A 20,650-nucleotide genomic window follows, 5' to 3' on the forward strand; every position below is an offset into this window, starting at 1 on the left:
AACCGGTTCTGATGATGAAGGACATTGATGAAGACACTTCTGAGTTTTTCTTTATTCAAACCGTTTAGAGTCAGGAGCAGAAGAAAAAAACAGCTATTTGGAAAAAAGGATCATATTTGTGACGTAGAAAATACTCTGGGTGGAGCCAAAGGCTCCAAGCTCCGCCCCTTTCTGATCCTCCACCTGCAGACCAACAGATCCATGAACGTCTTTGTTTTCCTGGTCTGAGCTGGAATCTGGATCAGAACTGAACGGATGGATGGATCTGATATTTCTGCCATTTTTGTTGCACCGTTAATGTTAGGTTGGGGGTGGGAGGGACCAGAAGAGTGTGTAAACAGAGAGCTCTCAACAATGGGGAGAGGGGCGGGGTTGCTCTCCTCCAGCAGTCCAGCTAGCAAAGAACCTTTTTTCTTTATTCAAAGAACCTTTACTCCATCAGAAGTTTGTTTAGATCGCACACAGGATGAAGCTCGTCTGCTGGACTTTTATATATGTAGTTGTAGACTTAGATAAGTTAATTCTTCTCTTTGAGTTCTGGTAAATCGCCTGTCCGTCCTGGGGGAGGATCCCTCCTTCATGTGGGCACCCCTGAGGTTTCTTCGTTTTTTCCGGAATCCGTTTTTTTTTAGGAGGTTTTCCTTACCGCGAAGGGGGGTCTAAGGGCAGGGATGCCAGTATAGCTTAGTCAGTTTGTTAGTTCATTTTAGTATTTTTCTATTGAACTCTTTGTATTCGTGATCCTTTTGAGTTCATGTTTTACTTCGAAGCCCATCGAGACGACTGTTGTTGTGATTTTGGGCTATACAAATAAAATTGAATTGAATAGAACTCCTGCCGCTCTGCAGAAACTATGTCCTAGAAAATGACTCAGGTTTGTGGATTTTATCTCAAAAGTGCCTCATCACAATGAAAAGACCATCAGAAGATGATCGCAGGAGACAAATCATCACACCTCCACCCTGGTGCTTATGAATGTTTTCAGTCAGGGTTTAGGATGAGATGAAAGTTTTCCGTTTGTGCCGTCGGGAACATCCAGCCTCCTGATGGGCTTCCTGTGAAGTCTGACACGTCACTCAGGCCGGGGCGGGAGCTGCTCCTCCCTCCATCCTCCCTCCATGCTCCCTTCATCCTTTCTGTTGACATTTCCAGGTTGACTTTCAAACCTGCTCTGTTCTCCGTCAGAGCTCCTCTCAGAACAATTAAAGGTGCTGGTGAGTCCGTCAGCTGGGCCTTAATGCAGTAGTTACAGTTTCCGTTGTGCACGTGAAGCGCCCGCTGTCCCTAACGAGTCCGATTAATAACAGTTTCATTTATTAACAGCATCGTTGCAGCAGGTTTCATATTTCTACAGGGGGAGGGGCTAAATGTCCTCCAGAGACATCAGAAAGGCTTCAAGAATAAAAGCATCGCAGGGATTGTGGGTAATTTCTGGCACCAAGGAGACCATTTTTCTGCGTCAGGGGATCCGACAGAGCAGCTGCACAGGAGGAGCGAGGAACCGACACCTTTAGTCTGCTGTCCGAGGAAAGAACATCCTTGCTCAGGGGGATGTTCCGCCTGGAGCGTTGAGGATCTACAGATCCTGAAACGTGTTGGTTCTGCTCAGAGGACGGGAACGCAGCCACGTTCACCATCGTTCTGTTTGGAAACGTTTAGTTCTCCTGGGGGGGGGTAAGCGATTGATGATGATGTGATCTGACTGTCCAGCATCTTCATCAACAGAAGATGGCAGCTGTCTAACAATAACTGTACCACCCCCCCCCCCCCCATTTGCTGAGGTCTCTGTTCCAAACGTTGAGAATCTGAAGACGACGTCTGTGAAGAACATTCAGACTTTTCACGTCTCCTGTTTCCAACATTCTTTTCAATGTTCCATGTCTGTGTTTGCTGGGCTCTCCAGTCTTCATTCCTGCTTCTGGGACTTTGGTTCTGACCCGTCCCGCCCCTTCATGGCCAGGTTTTCTTGGACTTATCGTGTGAGTGTGGGTCGTGGGAGGTTCTTTGGAGGAACCCGTGGGGTCAGAGGACGTGGGCGCTGAGCAGCGAGGCGGCTGAGGCTTTCTGCGCTCACCGTTCCCTCTGACAGTTTGGATTCAGAGACGCTTCCTGCTGCTTGATGCAGAACTTCTCCCTCCCTGCTTTAGGTTGACCTCCTATCTGAAGCTGGTGACTAACCACCAGACGCCGTCTTAACCGCTCCACTGCAGCCGACCGACTGAGGACGGCAGAACCTCCAAAAACACTCTGGTGCTGTCTGAGTGTCCTCCTGGTTCTCCAGAGTCTCAGAGAAGATGAAATGAGCACAGAATCATTTTGCACATGAAATGATTTCAAAGAGTTTGCCTGTGACTGAAATTAAAGAGGAAAGTAATTATAAATGGATGAAGAACAGCAGGCTTTTCTGTGATGGACACAAAAAGCCGACTGAAATACATTTCTGTTTGATTCTGATCCAAAACGGATCCAAACTTCAATGTTACATTTAGACAAGTTTACATGAAAGCATCAGCATTTGTGGTGATGTTTGGTGAAGAAATCCTTTGAAATAGCAGGAGGTTTGGTCTTTACACTAAAGCTCCTGCAGATCTGAACAATCAGGAAAGTTTCTTCCTCTTCTGAGACGCAGATCCTCTGCTCAGTACCTTTGGGAGACGCCTACGTCCGCCGTCCACGTCTGCCGTCAACATCCACATCCGCCGTCCATGTTTGGCGTTTCTGTTCTCTAAGAGATCCTGAACAGCGGAGGAAGACCCACAGACCGGATTCTTCAGGGAAACCTTCAGAACATCATCCTTCCAGAAACCTGCGAATGAAACTGAGGGAAGTTTGTGGTGATTTGTGCTCCTGTCTGTGTGCAGCGCTCAACTGAAACCCAAATCAACATGAGGGTCAGAACCTGCAGAACCACCAAGGCGTTAGGAGCCGTTTACTGTCCTCAGATCTCTGAGGACTCAAGAAGCCGCTGGGGGGGACACAGGGAAAGCTTGGAGAGGTCATGAGGTCATTCCAGAGTCAAACTGCTTCAGTACTTTACCGTCTTTGCTGATTGACAGCAGCTGCAGATCCATTCGGATCAACTTCAGGGTAAAAACCTGCAGAGATGTGTTAGCAGCACCTTTAATTTGGTAAATCATTTGATTTTTTTCCCCTGAAACTGATGTGAGGAGTCGACATGAAAGCCTGTGGTTCCTTCCAGAGACCACGCTGTTTTCAGAACCGGGTCGTTGCAGGTCAGACACGCCTGCTGTTCCTGGCAGATACCCTGACGGCTCTGGAAATAGCCTGCTCTGACCCCCCCCCCCCCCCCCAAAAAAGAAAAGCACCCTGGAAGACACCACTTCCGTGGTTCGCAAAACATCAGGTCGGGGCGGGACATTTAGATTGACATGTGGCCGATGAAGCCTCAGACTGAGGCTACGTTCACACTGCAGGGCTTAATGCTCAATTCTGACTTTTTGAAAAAATTCATTTTTTTGCAAGGTCGTTCACATTTCCTTTTTTTTTTTTTTTTTTTTTTTTTTTAACTTGTCCTGTCCAACAGCTAGGCAAACAGATGAGAGCTGAGGGCCTCTTGTGTTGGACATATTTTATTTTAACAAGAGGGGTTATTCATCTTCAGACAAACCAAAGGTATGTCTGAATAAACCCCTTTTGTAATTGAGGCCAAAATTTATTAATTTCAATCATGTTTGAAAATCTTTGGTGTTGGACCGGACGGAAAAGGAAAGAGGGGAAGAAGAGAGAGGGACGTTAGAGAGAGGGGGGGGTAGGAGGGTGATAATAGGAGGGGAAGGGGGGTAAGACCATGAAGCAGCATAGAGCAACAAGTTTACTGGTTGTTTATCGTTACGGTACGGTTCAAATGTAGTACAAAAAGGGCGGGGCCTGTTCACACACACTCAAATATTATCAACACACCTGCTAGCCGCAAAAATGTCCACATGTCAACATGCACACAAAACAGATAGTGTTCACGAACGCATACCTATGCCTTTAAACCAACTAGTGTGAAATCTTTCATTCATTCAATCATGCAAACTATTAGTGCAAAGGTGAGCTAACACCTGTGCTCAGGTGAGTGTTTATGTTCTTCTAAAATGGATGGTGGAATGTGAAAAGAAGGAGGAGGAGCGCCCAGCCACCCCCACACCCAGACCCCCGCCGCAGCAGCAGCGGCAGCCAGAATTCCCCCAACGCCACACGGGAACAGGCAGGGAACAACCGCCCCCCGGGCGACCAAGACCGCCACCCAGGCCAGGGCCAGCCGGACCGCCGCGAGGCCCCCAGAGCCAGAGAGCAGGGAGGCGCAGAGGGAAAGAGAGCGCCGCCCCAGCCCAGCCAGGAAAGCAGCCCCCCGCCGCGCCGGAAGAGCCCAACGCAGGGCCCCACCGGAGAGGGACGCCCACAGCCCCAGACGAGCACCCCACCACCACCCAGGAGTTCCGGGCATCCCCCCGCCCCGACCCCAGGTACGAGCCAGGACCCCCCAAGGGAGACCCGCTCCGCACTCCAGGCAGCCACCCACCCGGCCCACGGTTGGTCCAGGTAGGAGCAAGGCAGGGGCCCGCCGCCCCCGCCCAGGAGGGGGGAACCCCGGGGAAAAAAGGGCGGCCCACAAGGGATGTTATAAATATGGCCCGACCAGGCTCGGCCATGTTGGAAGTTTGGCGGGGCCCAGCGCCCAGGGGCAAGGACCAGGACCCACCCCCCAGGGACACGAACACCCCCGGCTCAGGTGTAATATGAACCCCCCCACCGTGCGGAGAGAGCACCGCCGGGCCCAGGGAGCCGGCACCCAAGGGACACGGCCGCCATCGCCAAGGGGCCCGCACCCCCCACCAGGGAAGGGGTAGGGGACAGATGTCGTTCACATTTCCAATTAAATGTGAATTTTTGTGATCTCCTGAAATGACCCAGAAGTGACCTGCATGCGCAGAAGAGTCCTCAACGGTGAACGACGTCACTGTTGTTTGTGAAAGTAGCTAACGTTAACAATGGATGTCAACAACAGTGTTGTCAACAGCTGAGCTCTTTTTGCATTATTACATTTATTTTCACAAAGGAGCCAGAACAATAACAATCTTCTCATTTTAAGAAGACATTGGAGCCAGGATGGTCTGGATCCACTGTAGTGGAATGGGGATGTCTGTGTGTGTGTGTGTGTGTGTGTGTGTGTGTGTGTGTGTGTGTGGGTGTGTGTGTGTGTGTGTGTGTGTGTGTGTGTGTGTGTGTGTGTGTGTGTGTGTGTGTGTGTGTGTGTGTGTGTGTGTGTGTGTGTGTGTGAGAGCGCGTGCAGCGCAGGAGGGAGTGGGGGGGGGCAGTGGGGGTGTGCATTCATGTTGTGTGTTATGAATGAAGGAGAACGGTAATAAAAGAAGGTTTCCCCCAGAATAAATGCTATGGACTCTTTATTAACCCGTTCTGGAGAATCTGATGGTCCGAACGGGGAAATTAACCCCGGAGGAGGATCCGCCTCTGTCCCCCGCGCTTCTGACCACGATCAGAAAGGGGGAAAAGTCATGGCGGGAAAGGTTCAACAACACACTCGGCCATTACGCTGGAAATGTTTTCAAAAACCGCCCGGTTGCGATCAGAGCTCTGGAGCCTGAATAGAGCTGTCACCCCAAATATTATCCAATCGGTGACCTCACTTCCTTTCACTGACTGGTCTCAGCAGCATCGTCCACCGTGGTTAAAGTTATGTTCTCGTTCCCGCCTACTTCAACGCAGAATGATGACGTTTGTAGCGTATCGATGACGTACGGGTCGGATTCATGTGGCCTGGCCGTTCAGACGGAGGTCGCATTTGAAAAGATGGGATCTGTGTCGTTCAGACTGTCATGAAAAGATCAGATACAGGTCGCATAGGGGCAAAAAAATGGGAATTGGGTCGTTTCAGCCTGCAATGTGAACGTAGCCTTAGATCACCCAAACTGCTCACGTCAAAAACTGACGGGCGCGTTTGAGCCATGGCGCCGTGACCTCACCAGCTTTTTGTCTGGTATCCCAGTCTGAGCGTGGTTGAAGTGTAGGTGGAGGTGATGTGGAGGTAACGGCAAGTAGAACTGCTTCCTGTTGTGTGGGCGGAGCCTCAAGCAGGTTGTGGTCATTCTTGGATGTCTTGGTGAATGTTGGTGGATTCCAGGACTGATTTGTTTTTCTGCTGCAGCTCCACCACCTGCTACACCTGCTTCACACCTGTCAGGTGTGTTTTGATGCTCACAGGTAACCAAACAGATGTTTCTGTGGGAGGAGCCTGGACACCAAGAGCTGAAACTGACCTGAGCAAAGCTGCTTCCATGAGAGGTGGAGGAACCACCAACTGCAGCTGAATCCATCGGGTTTAACCCCTTCATGCCTGAATTCGTTTCCAATTAAAGGAAAATCGTCTTCAGTGTTTTTCTGTTCTGCGTCGTGAGTCCTGGATGAAATAGTACGCAGTGGATTAGTATTAACAGCTCCTCCTTCCAAATCTGCATGTTTACATTTAAAATGTGCTTAGAGGGCTGCAGCAGGAAGAAGCATCACTTTAATGACAGTCATTGTTCTCCGTGTCACTAGAAGACAATAAGAGGATTGAAGATCAAAGACGTTGCTCTTCAAAGCTCCTGTGTTATTAGAAGAGCTTAGACCACAGAAAGCTTTTGCCTTTTATTCTGTGTAATAAACCAAAAATCAGCCTCCTGCTGCTTTCGTTCAGCATTTTGAAAATGTTCTGTGGGTTTAGACTCCTTTTGTCTACACATGACACTCCAGGCCTCAAGGGCCAGGATCCCGCTGGCGTTTAGGAAATCCTGCTCTCTGTGCTGCTGGTTACCTGGATCAGGTGTGTTTAGCCAATAAGGATCCTCAATGGCAGATTATTTGGAGAACATGCTGGACACCGGCCCTCGAGGGCTGGAGTTTGACACCCGTGGTGTATCTGGAAAGCAGCACCGCTTTTTTCCAAAAGAAAGGTACAGACTCCGCCCCTTTTTGAAGGACTGGCACTGTTCTTGTCTTTTTAAATCAGCTGTTTCTTTCATTCGGTGGCATCATGGACGCTCAGGATGAGATACAAATCATCCGTCTCTTCTTGGTCACTTCAGCATCAGGTTGTTTGGCGTGGATCAACGTCCCTGAAACCTCACGCGTCTCTATCACGCCGGCGTTTGACCAAACGCAGAGATGCATCTGAAATCCGCTTCTGGTCATGTGACTTTTGCCAGCGTGTGCTGAAGCTGTGCCTTCACAGGAAAGCCAGCTGGTGTATGAAACCTCCCCCTCGTGGTCTACATCACATTTCTGCGGTCATTTTGGTGCTGAAGCTTCTGAACTTTGTGTGGCAGACCCCCCCCATGTGTGACACTGCTGAAGCCTCGCTCAGAGGAGGCGGTCCTTCCTGATCCACGCAGGTTTCCTCCACCTGACTGAGCGAGCCTCAGGCGCACAAACAAGCAGCAAACTTGAGCTCAAGCCACATTTGCCACCTTTCAGAGCAGAAATGGGTCAAAGCGGTTTGCTGTTGACCTTTAGAAACATTTCTGATTCTGTTCCGCTCTGTGGGTTCTGGAGTGGAGGATGAAGAGTCTGAGTTCTGTGGTCTTCTTCCAGGACACAGAGGAGATGAGGAGTTGACAGAAGAGCCGGGACCCTCGCCGCCCTCATCAGAACCGGGGCCAGACGGAAGGATGGAGAGATGAAGAGAGGAAACACAACCAGCGCGAGATGGTGAGGCTGTGGGGGGGACAGGAGGTGAAAGGAAAACTTGGGGGGAGGGTGTCCAGACCGCCACGGTGACCTTCTGTCCCACAATCCATCAGGGCGTCTGAGCCGCATGGCCACATGGCAGGATAACAGATGTGCCTGTCATCCGGACACGGTGGCATTTCATCCTCAAACATGCAGAAGAAGACGTGGCGTTTGGTGTTCAGGGCATCTGCTTCTATTCCCCCCCAGCAGAGGGAAAGCCCCCCCTGACTGTAAATGTCAGATGATTGAAACCTCACACCCACCATGACTGCTGGTCCTCGAGGTCACAAGACCTGAAGAGCAGGAAATGTTCCCAAAGAGGAAACACTTCCAACCTGAACTTAAAAAAACGTCTTTTTGAAATGTTGCTGGTGTTTGTTGGATCATTTCTAGTTTATCCAGATCTGGTTGATTGGTTTGTGTTTCTGTAGATTCTGTTCATCACCGATCCAAAAGCGTCACTTTCTGTCCTCCTGATGATTTTCTTGAAGCAGCTTGAAGCTTCTGGGAACCTGGCGGAGGTGAGGGAGCAGAGCCCCTCCTCAGAGGTGATGCTGATGATGCGGCGGCAACGTTTTCTCTTCCCGCCCGTCGATTCTACTCCCGTCTGCCGTCCATCTTTGTGACCTTTTTCCATGGCTCCAGGCTGGTCCCGGTCCCGCTTTGTCTGTTCAGGACACCCGCCTCTCCTGTTTTTGGGGAGGTTTCTGTGGCTGTCTGGAAGTCGGTTCCCATCAGAAGCATCTTTGGATTCGGCCTGACGCGGCGGCGTTCCCCGTTAGAATTAACGTGTGAATAACGCTTAATGGGGCTAATCAATCTATCCAACCCTGCAGCCGTTCTGGGGTCCAACAACAGGAACAAACGCTGGATCAGAACCAGGAAGTTCTGGAGTCCTGACAGATAAAACATGGACTCCAAGGACTCCTGCAAAATTCTAAAAGAAGCTTTTATGTTCTTCACTACAAGAACCACTGAAAAAAATGGACGTCCTACAGACTCCAGGCCTTTAGTCGCCATCCTGCTGGTTTTTCACAAACACAGCCTCACCTGCTGCTGATTACCTGGATCAGGTGAGCTGGGAAACGTGTAGGACGCCGACCTCCTCCTCTGATCCATCAGCTTTGCTGTTTTTCCATCGGCTCTCCTGAGCCCAGAGGAGACCCGCCTTTCTCCTGTCCGTCAGTCTTCCTGTCATTCCTCCTGTGGGACGGACAGCAGCACAGCCTCCTTCAGTGTTTCTGTGTGTTCGTGTTTGCACCTCGTCCAGCGTGTCCCTGTCAGGAGGGGAGAGTGTTTAACAAATGACTGCCAACACAGGGACACCGGGGCCAGGGACCTCTGTGAGGGAGTCGGCCAACAATAAATCTCAGAAATCAATATGACAGGGCCCGGGGTAATCAGTATCAATGATTTTAAACGGGAAGAAGTCTCTCGGGTGGAGAATGATCAAATTTGTTGAGCTTGGAGCTTGAAAAACATCCCCAGGTTGAAGGATGGAGAAGAGAAGGAAAATGAGGACAAAAAAAGAGAGAGGGATTATTGATGTTTTTTACCCAGAAGGCTGTGCAGCAGGCTTACTATCTCTGTTATGCTTTCTTCCTCTGTCACTTCTGCACTTTCCTTTTTCCTCGCGCTTCATTGCTCATTCTTCTGCTGTCTCCTCTGGTCTTCTTCATTTCATCGTGGATTTTGTCTTCTGCTTTCATTCTTACCTTCCCCCCCCCCCCCCCCCCTTCATTACCACCTTTGTTCTCTCTTCACCCCCCTCTTTCTCATCAGTGGTTGGTATTTTCTTTTCTTAAGGTTTCTGATTTTTGCACTGATAGAACCGCCATCTTCTGCATTCCTCAGAAGCTCCACCCAAAATACTGCATGTAGGCCACCGCCGGCTTCCCACTCCACGCCCTCTCCAGCTCCTGTGTGAGCCTCTGACATTCCCTCAGACTCCCATGTTGGATTGTCTAATCCATCACTACAAATTGGTCATCCATGTTCCGGCTGATCCCCCAGGATCCCAGTGCAACCACTCTCCTCCGTGTCTCCGTGTCCTCTCTTGTCCGAGGCCCCCCCCCTCTCAGCACAGATGTTCCTGCAAACGTCTGCTGCAGCGTCACAGCAGCACCGAGCTGAACCCGGTGGACTCCCCCCTAAGAGGACCGGACAGTCTGAGCCGGTTCCTGTGCAGTCACCTTCCTCCTTCAGCGTTTCCACGGGGGGGGGGGCATCGGTCCCTTTAGTATGAACAGCAGGGTTGGTGATGGTCCTTCCTGTTTCTGTGCTCTGAACGTCATCTGCCTCCTTCCTGTCACACGTATGCGGTTAAAGTAATGAGCAGCATCTCAGCCCTGAACTAAGTTCTTTAGCTGCTGGTTGGCTGTTGACGTTTTTAACTAAAATATTGGTAACAAATATAACCCCTGAAACAACAATGGGAATTATTTCTATAGAAACTGTGACAGCAGGACGCTCCTGTTACTGTTTGCACTTAAGCTGAGTCTTTATGAAATATAATCATTGTTTTCAGAAATATCTTCTTAGGAGACATAATTTTATCAAGAAAGTTTCCCAACAGCAAAATACATTTAGTTTGAGAAAACACTTTTTGATAACCGGAGCGTTTTTCTTAAAGAGCCACTGCAATGAAAATGGTGTTTTGGTGTTTTTAACACTTTTTTCTGATGATAAATGAAACATTTAAAGACAATTAAGACTAAAGGTTTATTTCTAATGTTTTATTTCGTTGTGATTCAGGAGCAGATTTAAAACAAAGTCGTTTCAAAAAGATTGTATTTGTGATGTAGAAAATACGCTGGGCGGGGCCACAAACTCCTAGCTCCGCCCCTTTCTGATCATCCACCGTCAGACACATGAGCGTCTTTGCTTTTCCTGGTCTGAGATGGAGTCTGGATTGGGGGTTGGGGGAGCAGTAAGCTAGCAGGAGAACATGTAAACAGAGAGCTCTCAACAATGGGGAGGAAAAAGGGGGGGCGGGGTTGCCCTGAACTCAGCGGGGAACTCCTGCCGCTCTGCAGAAACTATGTCCTAGAAAACAACACAGGTTTTTGGGTTTTGGTTGAAAACGGCATCATCGTCATTGAGAGAGCTCTGGGAGGCTTTGACAACAGATGACGGCTGCAGTGGGACTTTAAATGGGAATTCTTGGTCAGACCATTGCTGTTTCCCCAGTAGCAGATTTTTAGTTTTGTTAAAATGAGGTCAGAGGTATTTCTACGAGCCTGTTAAGGATGTGAGTTTTCTGCAGCTAAGACATTTTCAGGAGCTGCAGTTTCCACAGTTCTGCTCACAGTTCAGTCTGGACACACGACCTTTGTCAGGTCAAAGAAGTCAGATGACTCTTAACTCGCTTCTCCGTTTGGAGCTAAAGGTGAGGAGAAACAGAATTAATGGTTGACTTTTTCCCTCATGTAACACAGAAGACGGCTTTCCTCCTGTGTGTGTGAGAGGAATCCAGACATGAAGAAGAGAAACCGCAGAAAGCAGATCAACCAGGAACAAACGGAAAGCCTTCTATTTGGTCATTAAGGGCTGAAGACATGAAGACAGCTGTCTGTGGATCTGTGCTTTAACGGTCAGCCTCTATACCTCCTGATTTTCCTTAGGAGTTTAGAGAAACTGAAAGATCCAGGAAGCTCTGATGTTAAAATCCACACAATCGGTGGATCTTCAGGAGTTCACTGCTGTTGAGACTGGCCGTCCTGAGGGTCACGTCTCCTGAGGGGGACAGTCGTGTTTAATGGGAATCAGTCATGATAAAGGCAGAAGCACACAGGAACGCATGACTTATGGTTGCCTGTGTCTTCTCTTTCAAAGTGACACAGTTCTTCTGAAACTGAATGCATGAATGTTTCATTTCATGTAGAGAATTGGTTGCTTGGTGAGCAGCCGACTGAGAAAGTGTTATGTCTTCCCAGCAGAGTTGTGTAGCGGATGTTGTGTTTGTTGCAGACGGGAGCAGAGAAGCTTCCAGAGCTGCTGTGTTCCACGTTCCTGAAGGAGAACCGGGCTGCGTCTGACTCTGGTTAGTGGATGTAAAGGCAGAGCAGGGACGGGTGGAAACAACAGACCCACACTTTGCTTTAATTAGCAGACTGTGCAGGACGCCTGCAAGGGTTTGGAGGATGTGTGTGTGTTTCCACTGTGGTGCTGCTGACCGTCAGACTGAGGACATTTGCACAAAGCAAGGTCACTTTGAGTGAAATGTAGTAAATGGCTTTTCCAGATTTAAATTCAGGTCATCCTGATGGATGCACAGCAGGAACCACGACTGCAGGAACTTTCTGATCGAAAGAACCGGAGAAAAGAAGACCAAACAAGCTTCTGTCTGTTTGGAACTGCACTGGTTCAGTTCAGGCTGTCAAACCCAAAGACAGAGTGGACTCAGATTTAAAATAATCAAACAAGTCAAAGGCTGGATGGCTTCAATGATGATTAAAAACCTGCTGTTGACCTTATTGCCTGAATTCTTCCTGAATTGAACAAAGCCTGCTAAACGTATAACAACATGAATCATAAAATAAACCCTCAACATCTATGAGGCATTTCCATCCACAGAACTGCTGCTCTCTGGATGTTTTCTCTTTAAGGACCGTTCTTTGTAAACCCTAGAGATGGTTGTGGGTGAAAATCCCAGTAGATCAGCAGTTTCTGAAATCCTCAGACCAGCCCGTCTGGAACCGACAAGCACGTTCAGAGTCCCTTCAATCACCTTTCTTCCCCGTTCTGATGCTCGGCATGATCGTCTGGACCATATCTACATGCATTAATGCACAGAGCTGCTGCCATGTGATTGGCTGGTTGGACAGGTGTGCCTAATAAAGTGGCCATGAGTGAACACATATAGATATTTATAGATCTAAATACACATTTAGGTGATGCCATTCTAATTACTCTTAATTATAAACCTATTTGCTCTCATACACGTAGTGGATCCATTAAATCCATTCAATGTCAAATAATAATTAATTAATAATTAGTCAATGTTAATTGAAACTGGAACTGATGAGTTTAAACTACATTTTGTTCTTAAAACAACGATTGGTGAACCTCGGGACTGAAGGAGAACCTCGGGACTAAAGGAGAACCTTAGGACTAGAGGAGAACCTCGAGACTGGAGGAGAACCTCGGTACTAGAGGAGAACCTAAGGACTGGAGTAGAACCTCGAGAATGGAGGAGAACCTCGGGACTGGAGGAGAACTCGGGACTGGAGGAGAACCTCGGGACTAAAGGAGAACCTTAGGACTAGAGGAGAACCTCGAGACTGGAGGAGAACCTCGGTACTAGAGGAGAACCTCGAGACTGGAAGAGAACCTCAGGACTGGAGGAAAACCTCGGGACGAAAGAAGAACCTTGAGACTGAAAGAGAACCTCATGACTGGAGGAGAACCTCGGGACTGAAGAAAAACCTCAGGACTAAAGGAGAACCTCGAGACTGGAAGAGAACCTCATGACTGGAGGAGAACTCGGGACTGGAGGAGAACCTCGGGACTGAAGGAGAACCTCAGGACTGGAGGAGAACTCGGGACTGGAGGAGAACCTCGGGACTAAAGGAGAACCTTAGGACTAGAGGAGAACCTCGAGGCTGGAGGAGAACCTCGGTACTAGAGGAGAACCTCGAGACTGGAAGAGAACCTCATGACTGGAGGAGAACCTCGGGACTGGAGGAAAACCAGCGAACTGGAGGAGAACCTCAGGACTGGAGGAGAACCTCGGGACTGAAGAAAAACCTCAGGACTAAAGGAGAATCTCGAGACTGGAAGAGAACCTCATGACTGGAGGAGAACTCGGGACTGGAGGAGAACCTCGGGACTGAAGGAGAACCTCAGGACTGGAGGAGAACTCGGGACTGGAGGAGAACCTCGGGACTAAAGGAGAACCTTAGGACTAAAGGAGAACCTCGAGACTGGAGGAGAACCTCGGTACTAGAGGAGAACCTAAGGACTGGAGTAGAACCTCGAGAATGGAGGAGAACCTCGGGACTGCAGGAGAACCTCAGGACTGGAGGAGAGCCTCCGGACTGAAGGAGAACCTTAGGGACTGGAGGAGAACTCGGGACTGGAGGAGAACCTCGGGACTAAAGGAGAACCTTAGGACTAGAGGAGAACCTCGAGACTGGAGGAAAACCTCGGTACTAGAGGAGAACCTCGAGACTGGAAGAGAACCTCAGGACTGGAGGAAAACCTCGGGACGAAAGAAGAACCTTGAGACTGAAAGAGAACCTCATGACTGGAGGAGAACCTCGGGACTGGAGGAAAACTTGCGAACTGGAGGAGAACCTCAGGACTGGAGGAGAACCTCGGGACTGAAGAAAAACCTCAGGACTAAAGGAGAACCTCGAGACTGGAAGAGAACCTCAGGACTGGAGGAAAACCTCGGGACTGGAGGAGAACCTCGGGACTGAAGGAGAACCTCAGGACTGGAGGAGAACTCGGGACTGGAGGAGAACCTCGGGACTAAAGGAGAACCTTAGGACTAGAGGAGAACCTCGAGGCTGGAGGAGAACCTCGGTACTAGAGGAGAACCTCGAGACTGGAAGAGAACCTCATGACTGGAGGAGAACCTCGGGACTGGAGGAAAACCTGCGAACTGGAGGAGAACCTCAGGACTGGAGGAGAACCTCGGGACTGAAGAAAAACCTCAGGACTAAAGGAGAATCTCGAGACTGGAAGAGAACCTCATGACTGGAGGAGAACTCGGGACTGGAGGAGAACCTCGGGACTGAAGGAGAACCTCAGGACTGGAGGAGAACTCGGGACTGGAGGAGAACCTCGGGACTAAAGGAGAACCTTAGGACTAGAGGAGAACCTCGAGGCTGGAGGAGAACCTCGGTACTAGAGGAGAACCTCGAGACTGGAAGAGAACCTCAGGACTGGAGGAAAACCTCGGGACTAAAGAAGAACCTTGAGACTGAAAGAGAACCTCATGACTGGAGGAGAACCTCGGGACTGGAGGAAAACCTGCGAACTGGAGGAGAACCTCAGGACTGGAGGAGAACCTCGGGACTGAAGAAAAACCTCAGGACTAAAGGAGAATCTCGAGACTGGAAGAGAACCTCATGACTGGAGGAGAACTCGGGACTGGAGGAGAACCTCGGGACTGAAGGAGAACCTCAGGACTGGAGGAGAACTCGGGACTGGAGGAGAACCTCGGGACTAAAGGAGAACCTTAGGACTAGAGGAGAACCTCGAGGCTGGAGGAGAACCTCGGTACTAGAGGAGAACCTCGAGACTGGAAAAGAACCTCAGGACTGGAGGAAAACCTCGGGACTAAAGAAGAACCTTGAGACTGAAAGAGAACCTCATGACTGGAGGAGAACCTCAGGACTGGAGGAAAACCTCGGGACTAAAGAAGAACCTTGAGACTGGAAGAGAACCTCATGACTGGAGGAGAACTCGGGACTGGAGGAGAACCTCGGGACTGAAGGAGAACCTCAGGACTGGAGGAGAACTCGGGACTGGAGGAGAACCTCGGGACTAAAGGAGAACCTTAGGACTAGAGGAGAACCTCGAGGCTGGAGGAGAACCTCGGGACTGGAGGAGAACCTCGGGACTGAAGGAGAACCTTTGGGACTGGAGGAAAACCTCAGGACTGGAGGAGAACCTCGAGACTGGAGGAGAACCTCAGGACTGGAGGAAAACCTCAGGACTGGAGGAGAACCTCGGGACTGAAGGAGAACCTCAGGACTGGAGGAGAACTCGGGACTGGAGGAGAACCTCGGGACTAAAGGAGAACCTTAGGACTAGAGGAGAACCTCGAGGCTGGAGGAGAACCTCGGGACTGGAGGAGAACCTCGGGACTGAAGGAGAACCTTTGGGACTGGAGGAAAACCTCAGGACTGGAGGAGAACCTCGAGACTGGAGGAGAACCTCAGGACTGGAGGAAAACCTCAGGACTGGAGGAGAACCTCGAGACTGAAAGAGAACCTCATGACTGGAGGAGAACCTCAGGACTGGAGGAAAACCTCGGGACTAAAGAAGAACCTTGAAACTGGAAGAGAACCTCATGACTGGAGGAGAACTCGGGACTGGAGGAGAACCTCGGGACTGAAGGAGAACCTCAGGACTGGAGGAGAACTCGGGACTGGAGGAGAACCTCGGGACTAAAGGAGAACCTTAGGACTAGAGGAGAACCTCGAGGCTGGAGGAGAACCTCGGGACTGGAGGAGAACCTCGGGACTGAAGGAGAACCTTTGGGACTGGAGGAAAACCTCGGGACTGGAGGAGAACCTCGGGACTGAAGGAGAACCTTTGGGACTGGAGGAAAACCTCAGGACTGGAGGAGAACCTCGAGACTGGAGGAGAACCTCAGGACTGGAAGAGAACCTTGGGACTGAAGAAAAACCTCGGTACTAGAGGATAACCTCGGAACTAAAGGAGAACCTCAGAACTGGAGGAGGAACTCGGTTAGAGGAGGTCTGTTTGTCTTCACACCCTTCACGTGCGCTTTTGCTGACTTTTATACAAAAATAGTTGGCAGTGCATTGTGGGTCTTTTAGTGTAATGCAGTGCGAGCTCCAAAATGTGATCACATGAGCCAGTCCGTTTCCGTCCTGCGGGCTCAGAGTTTGACTGATGATGAGGATGAAGGTCTGAGTAGAGAACTCGTGAGGGTTTATTAGGAATGAAATTGACTTTTTCTGTGGCTTTAGTTCGGATCAGAACCGAAGAACAACAATAGCTTTCCCAGAACCTGCGCAAAATACGCTGGGCGGTGCTCTGAGCACTCAGCAACGGGGAGGGAAATGCGGGCAGGCTCACTCCACTCCAACAGTCCGCCCAAAACTCAGAGGTGAATTTCTATTGAAATCCTGCCGCTCTGCAGAAACTATGTCCTAGAAAACAACACCGGATTTTGACATTTTGGCTATAAACAGCACCATCAGAAGGAAAAGCCCACTAAGAACACTTTGAAAACAGATCAATAGATGATCAGAGTGGGTCCTTAATTTACCTTATAATGCGCTCAGATCTGACTGTATGTAATCCAGCATAACGGTTAGCTAAAATGAACTTTAGTCTGTTAGTAAGGAGACACATTTCTGCTCATTCGTTGGTTCATCAGAGAGCACTGCTGTTGTTGAGGCAGAAACTCTGAATATGTCCAAGTATTGATTATTGACAGTCTATTTTGGACAGCAGCCTCTGGTAGCAGATCGGTTTCTGTCCCTCCCTCCTTCCTCTGCTGGAAGTGAGAAACAGTTTCCCTTCACGGCTTCAGTGGGAGCAGTGGTCCTGTTTGCTTTGTGGTCCTTCAGCACACACTGATACTACGCTAAACTGCCTCTGTTTGGTCTGTGCAAATTGCCAAAGGGGGCTGGCAGTGGCTTAACTGTGTTGGCATTAGTATATTTCCTGTTTGAAAACAGGAAATCCTCCAACGTTGGTCTTATCAAGGACACACAAGCCTTTGCCTCAGTGAAAGTAACCTCTCCAACTTTGCTTTGTCAAACATAATTAAGCTGCTTCATTCATTCTAAAATCATAAATGTTACTTAAAGGAATTCCACTTTGTCTTGCTAGGATGTTTCTAGACAAATGGTCCGGTTCAGTCGCAGAATTCAAAAGGTTTTAGCGTTTTTTTGTGCCTTCTATACAAAAATCAGTTGAATTCAAACCAACAGTAATGTAACTAGAAAGCTGCAGCTCTTCAAAGCTCTCAAGCGTTGAAGAGCTGCAGCTGAGTGATGAAGAAGACGTTCAAGAGGCCAGACAGAACAAATACGGGACTCCATCAGGTTTCTGTGAAACCAACATCCCAAGCTGCTGGATGTTGAGGTTTCAGGAGATGCTGAGTCGACAAAAGCTGCAAACACAAATGTTTTTGAGCGCCACCGTCCAGTTTCTGATGAAATAATGGTTTTAAAAATATGCTTTTACTGTCAAATCCTTTACTAAGCACTAGAGTGGGGTGTGTGCACACCAGCTTTTGAACACTAAGCGACGTTCTCACAATGGTACGTTCCATTTTCACGCCGTCCCTTGAGCCGGTCGCACGAGCTTCAGGAGAACTATAAGGCACGCCTGCGCTCTCCTCTCTACGACCCTCCACGGACCCAGACACCCCTCAAACCTACAGACCCCATTAGGGGGGAGGTGACTAAAACCTTAGCCTGCTTCAGGACAGCGGCTCAGATCTATGTAGAAGATCTGCTGATCACGTTCATGGAGCGTGGATGAACTTCTGCAGGTCTCCAAGCTGTGGGACCTCTTGGATCAGCTGCTGAGCTTCACATTAGCAGTTTCCTCTGGAGTCCAGAAGACGTCATCAGTGGTTCATGGCCTGGAGGTTGGACTCCTCTGCTTGGGGGTCATCTTTTCCCACCTTTAGGAGCAACTTTCTTTAAAGTCTGTCTTTTGGAACGTAAAGTCATGAAGATGTTAAAGGAAGAAGGCTGGTATTCTGTAACACATAAACAACATTGTTTCACTGTTCTGCCCTCTTCTTCATCTCTTTGGATGAACTGTTGTGTTCTGGGAAAACGACAGCCCACTTAATGCCCCCCGTCAGCCCCCCAGCTCTGAGCCGTCTTTTGAGGACAGGAATGATGGTGAAGCTGCAGAGGAAAGTTGATGTTGCTGAAGGGTACGGTTTTAATTCTGAGTCCAGCCGTCATTAACCCCCCACACCCACCCATCCATCCCGACCCCTCATTAATTCACGTCTGCTCTCTAATTGGGCAGCAGTGTGTGTAATGGATGCTGCGTTCTGTGTGGAATATAAAAGAAGTGATTAACAGAAGTGACATTGGTGAGAGTGTCGCGCTCCCACCACTTGTTTCTGTCGGCGTGGGGGTGTTAAGAGATGAACCTCATTAGGTGTGGGCGTGGCTCTGACATGCATGAATGACACGGACTCCAGGACAGTTGGTGGACCTCGTTTTAGTGAGTAAATGTGGGGGTTTCTTCAGTTTGTTGGTGGATGCTCACAAATCCACATGTTTGCATGTTGCAGTGAGAGCATCAGCCTGGAAATGAGCCCTGCAGTCTTCTGCACACGCATGTGGAGGATTATGAATGTAGAAATGTCTCACCTTGGGCTCATATTCCTAACGTGTGTGACTGAAAGAACACGCCGCTCCAAACCTAAACTGCTTTACTGTCGCTAAACTGGATTTCAAAGCGTTTTCACGAGTTGCCATAAAGTGAAAGATGTTTATGCGTCCACGTTTTAAGCCTCCAGATGTCCTGCAGCTTCCGATCTGCTTAGCCGCTTATTCCTTCAACAGTATTTTGATTCTTCAAGCGGTTTATGAGGCACCAGGTGTGTCACCGCTCTGGCTGCCGGCTGTAAAGAGCGCACAGGCAACGACTAGTCCCTGAGTTTTAAAAAGCAGACTTTCATATTAGTTATAGTGAACCTTCAAGGAGGCCTCTGTCTGACCTCCCATTGAATCTTAAGGGCAGACATGAAAGCCACCATGTGTTCTTCTATTAGTGCAGAAGAAGAAAGTTCCCGGACCAGCAAACTGGAAATGTCACCTCTGTCTAAATTTACGTCCTGCAATCCCACTAAAGTGCATTAAAGTGTCACAACACGGAGCTTCAGAGGTGTGAAGGCTGCCGCTGGTGCACAGCTGGGTTTCCAAAGCCTCCTGGTATCTGTGGGGTGCAGCTCACCTTAAAACTTAGATACGAAATGTATCCTTCAAAAACCCACCTAGATATGATTGGACAGACAGTGGTGGTTGGTGGTGCGTGTGCGACGGTTAGAACTAGGTTTAGTCTGTACGTCATAAATATTCATGTTTTGGGGATTGTAGTTCAGCAACCTGAGACCTGCAGGAAGCAACCCACCAGTGGGATGGAGGCGGCACCAGACAGAGCTCAGATGTTCTCCAGCTGTTCCTGCATCAACTGCTGCATTCTCATCTTCTGTCCTGGAAGTATTTGGGTCTGAAGCTGCTGGCCCGGTCTCTTCTCAGCAGAGCTCTGTGAAAACGTCCAGAAAGTCCGCACTGATGAATTCCAAAAAGGTCAGAGTTCAAAGGCGACCTGTGATGATGTCACGCGACTTTCCATCAGAAAGAAAAGGAACATCTCTTTCTGCTATCAGTGGGAGGCAATGGAATAATTCCATAACAGTAATGAGGCTTTTCATGAGAATGAATTGTAAAGGAGTCAGATCTTCATAAAAACAGGCTTTTACAGCCCAGCTGTGCCCCCCACCCCCACCCCCAAACCTGAGAGAATCAGGAAACGTGGCGGCAGCAGCAGCAGAGGCAGCAAAGTGGTGTTTTCAGGAAGTAAAAGGCTCCATGATGTAGCTGTTGGCTTGTTTTTCTGTTGTGGTGTTGAAAAAATAAAAGGAGAAAGCTCAAATGTGTTAAACAAGTCGCTAGTTCAGTAAAAATTCATTTAATCTGATATTAAAACTGTATTTTCAATATTTAATGTGACTGAGCAGAAGTTCAGTCTCCTGCCTCTGCAGAACAAGACTCACTTATGAGCGGAGAAAACACTGTAGTTTATAGAGGGAAGAAGGAGAAAAGGATGATGTTGATAATCTGAACCTCTGCAGAAAAACCAAATCTGACAGAACCCCCTGGTCCTCTTCTTCAGTGTAAGTTTGTGCAGAAATACACCTCCTTCTAGCTTAAAACTGAAAAAACTTAAAACTGCAGTGCAGAAACTGAACGCTAACAGTCTTGAAGGGCTTATTTCATGCAAAATCGACTTTATGAAGTTTGAAGTGATTTATAATTTTCACTTATGACTAAAAAACATCCCCAAAGCTGTATTATGATCCATTTCTGAGAATTCCTCTAAAAAGCTGCTCTCTGAGCAGCAGCCCCTCCCAATCCATGACATCCAACAGGTCCTCACATTGTGACATCACAAAGTGAGGAACCGCCCCTTCCAGGAAGAGTCTGCACTGCCAGCCCCGCCCCCAGGCTAA

General features: G+C 49.0%; 1 protein-coding gene across 10 annotated transcripts in view; it reads left to right on the top strand.

The window, feature by feature from the left end:
• sgcd (sarcoglycan, delta (dystrophin-associated glycoprotein)) overlaps positions 1-20,650 on the top strand; it is a 198,129-nt gene that overhangs the window by 66,604 nt on the left and 110,875 nt on the right. For 9 of the 10 annotated variants that reach the window (XM_078930898.1, XM_078930892.1, XM_078930893.1 and 6 more), the window contains one exon: positions 7,597-7,713. The exons of the other annotated variant lie outside the window; for it this stretch is intronic. In XM_078930898.1, the coding sequence (XP_078787024.1) occupies positions 7,711-7,713 (3 nt within the window). In that variant the 5' untranslated portion in view covers positions 7,597-7,710. The remainder of the gene's footprint in view (positions 1-7,596; positions 7,714-20,650) is intronic. 10 annotated transcript variants of the gene reach the window in all.

Source organism: Oryzias latipes, chromosome 14 (assembly GCF_053564925.1).
Source record: "Oryzias latipes strain Hd-rR chromosome 14, Olatipes_Hd-rR_3.1".
Lineage (NCBI taxonomy): Eukaryota > Metazoa > Chordata > Actinopteri > Beloniformes > Adrianichthyidae > Oryzias > Oryzias latipes.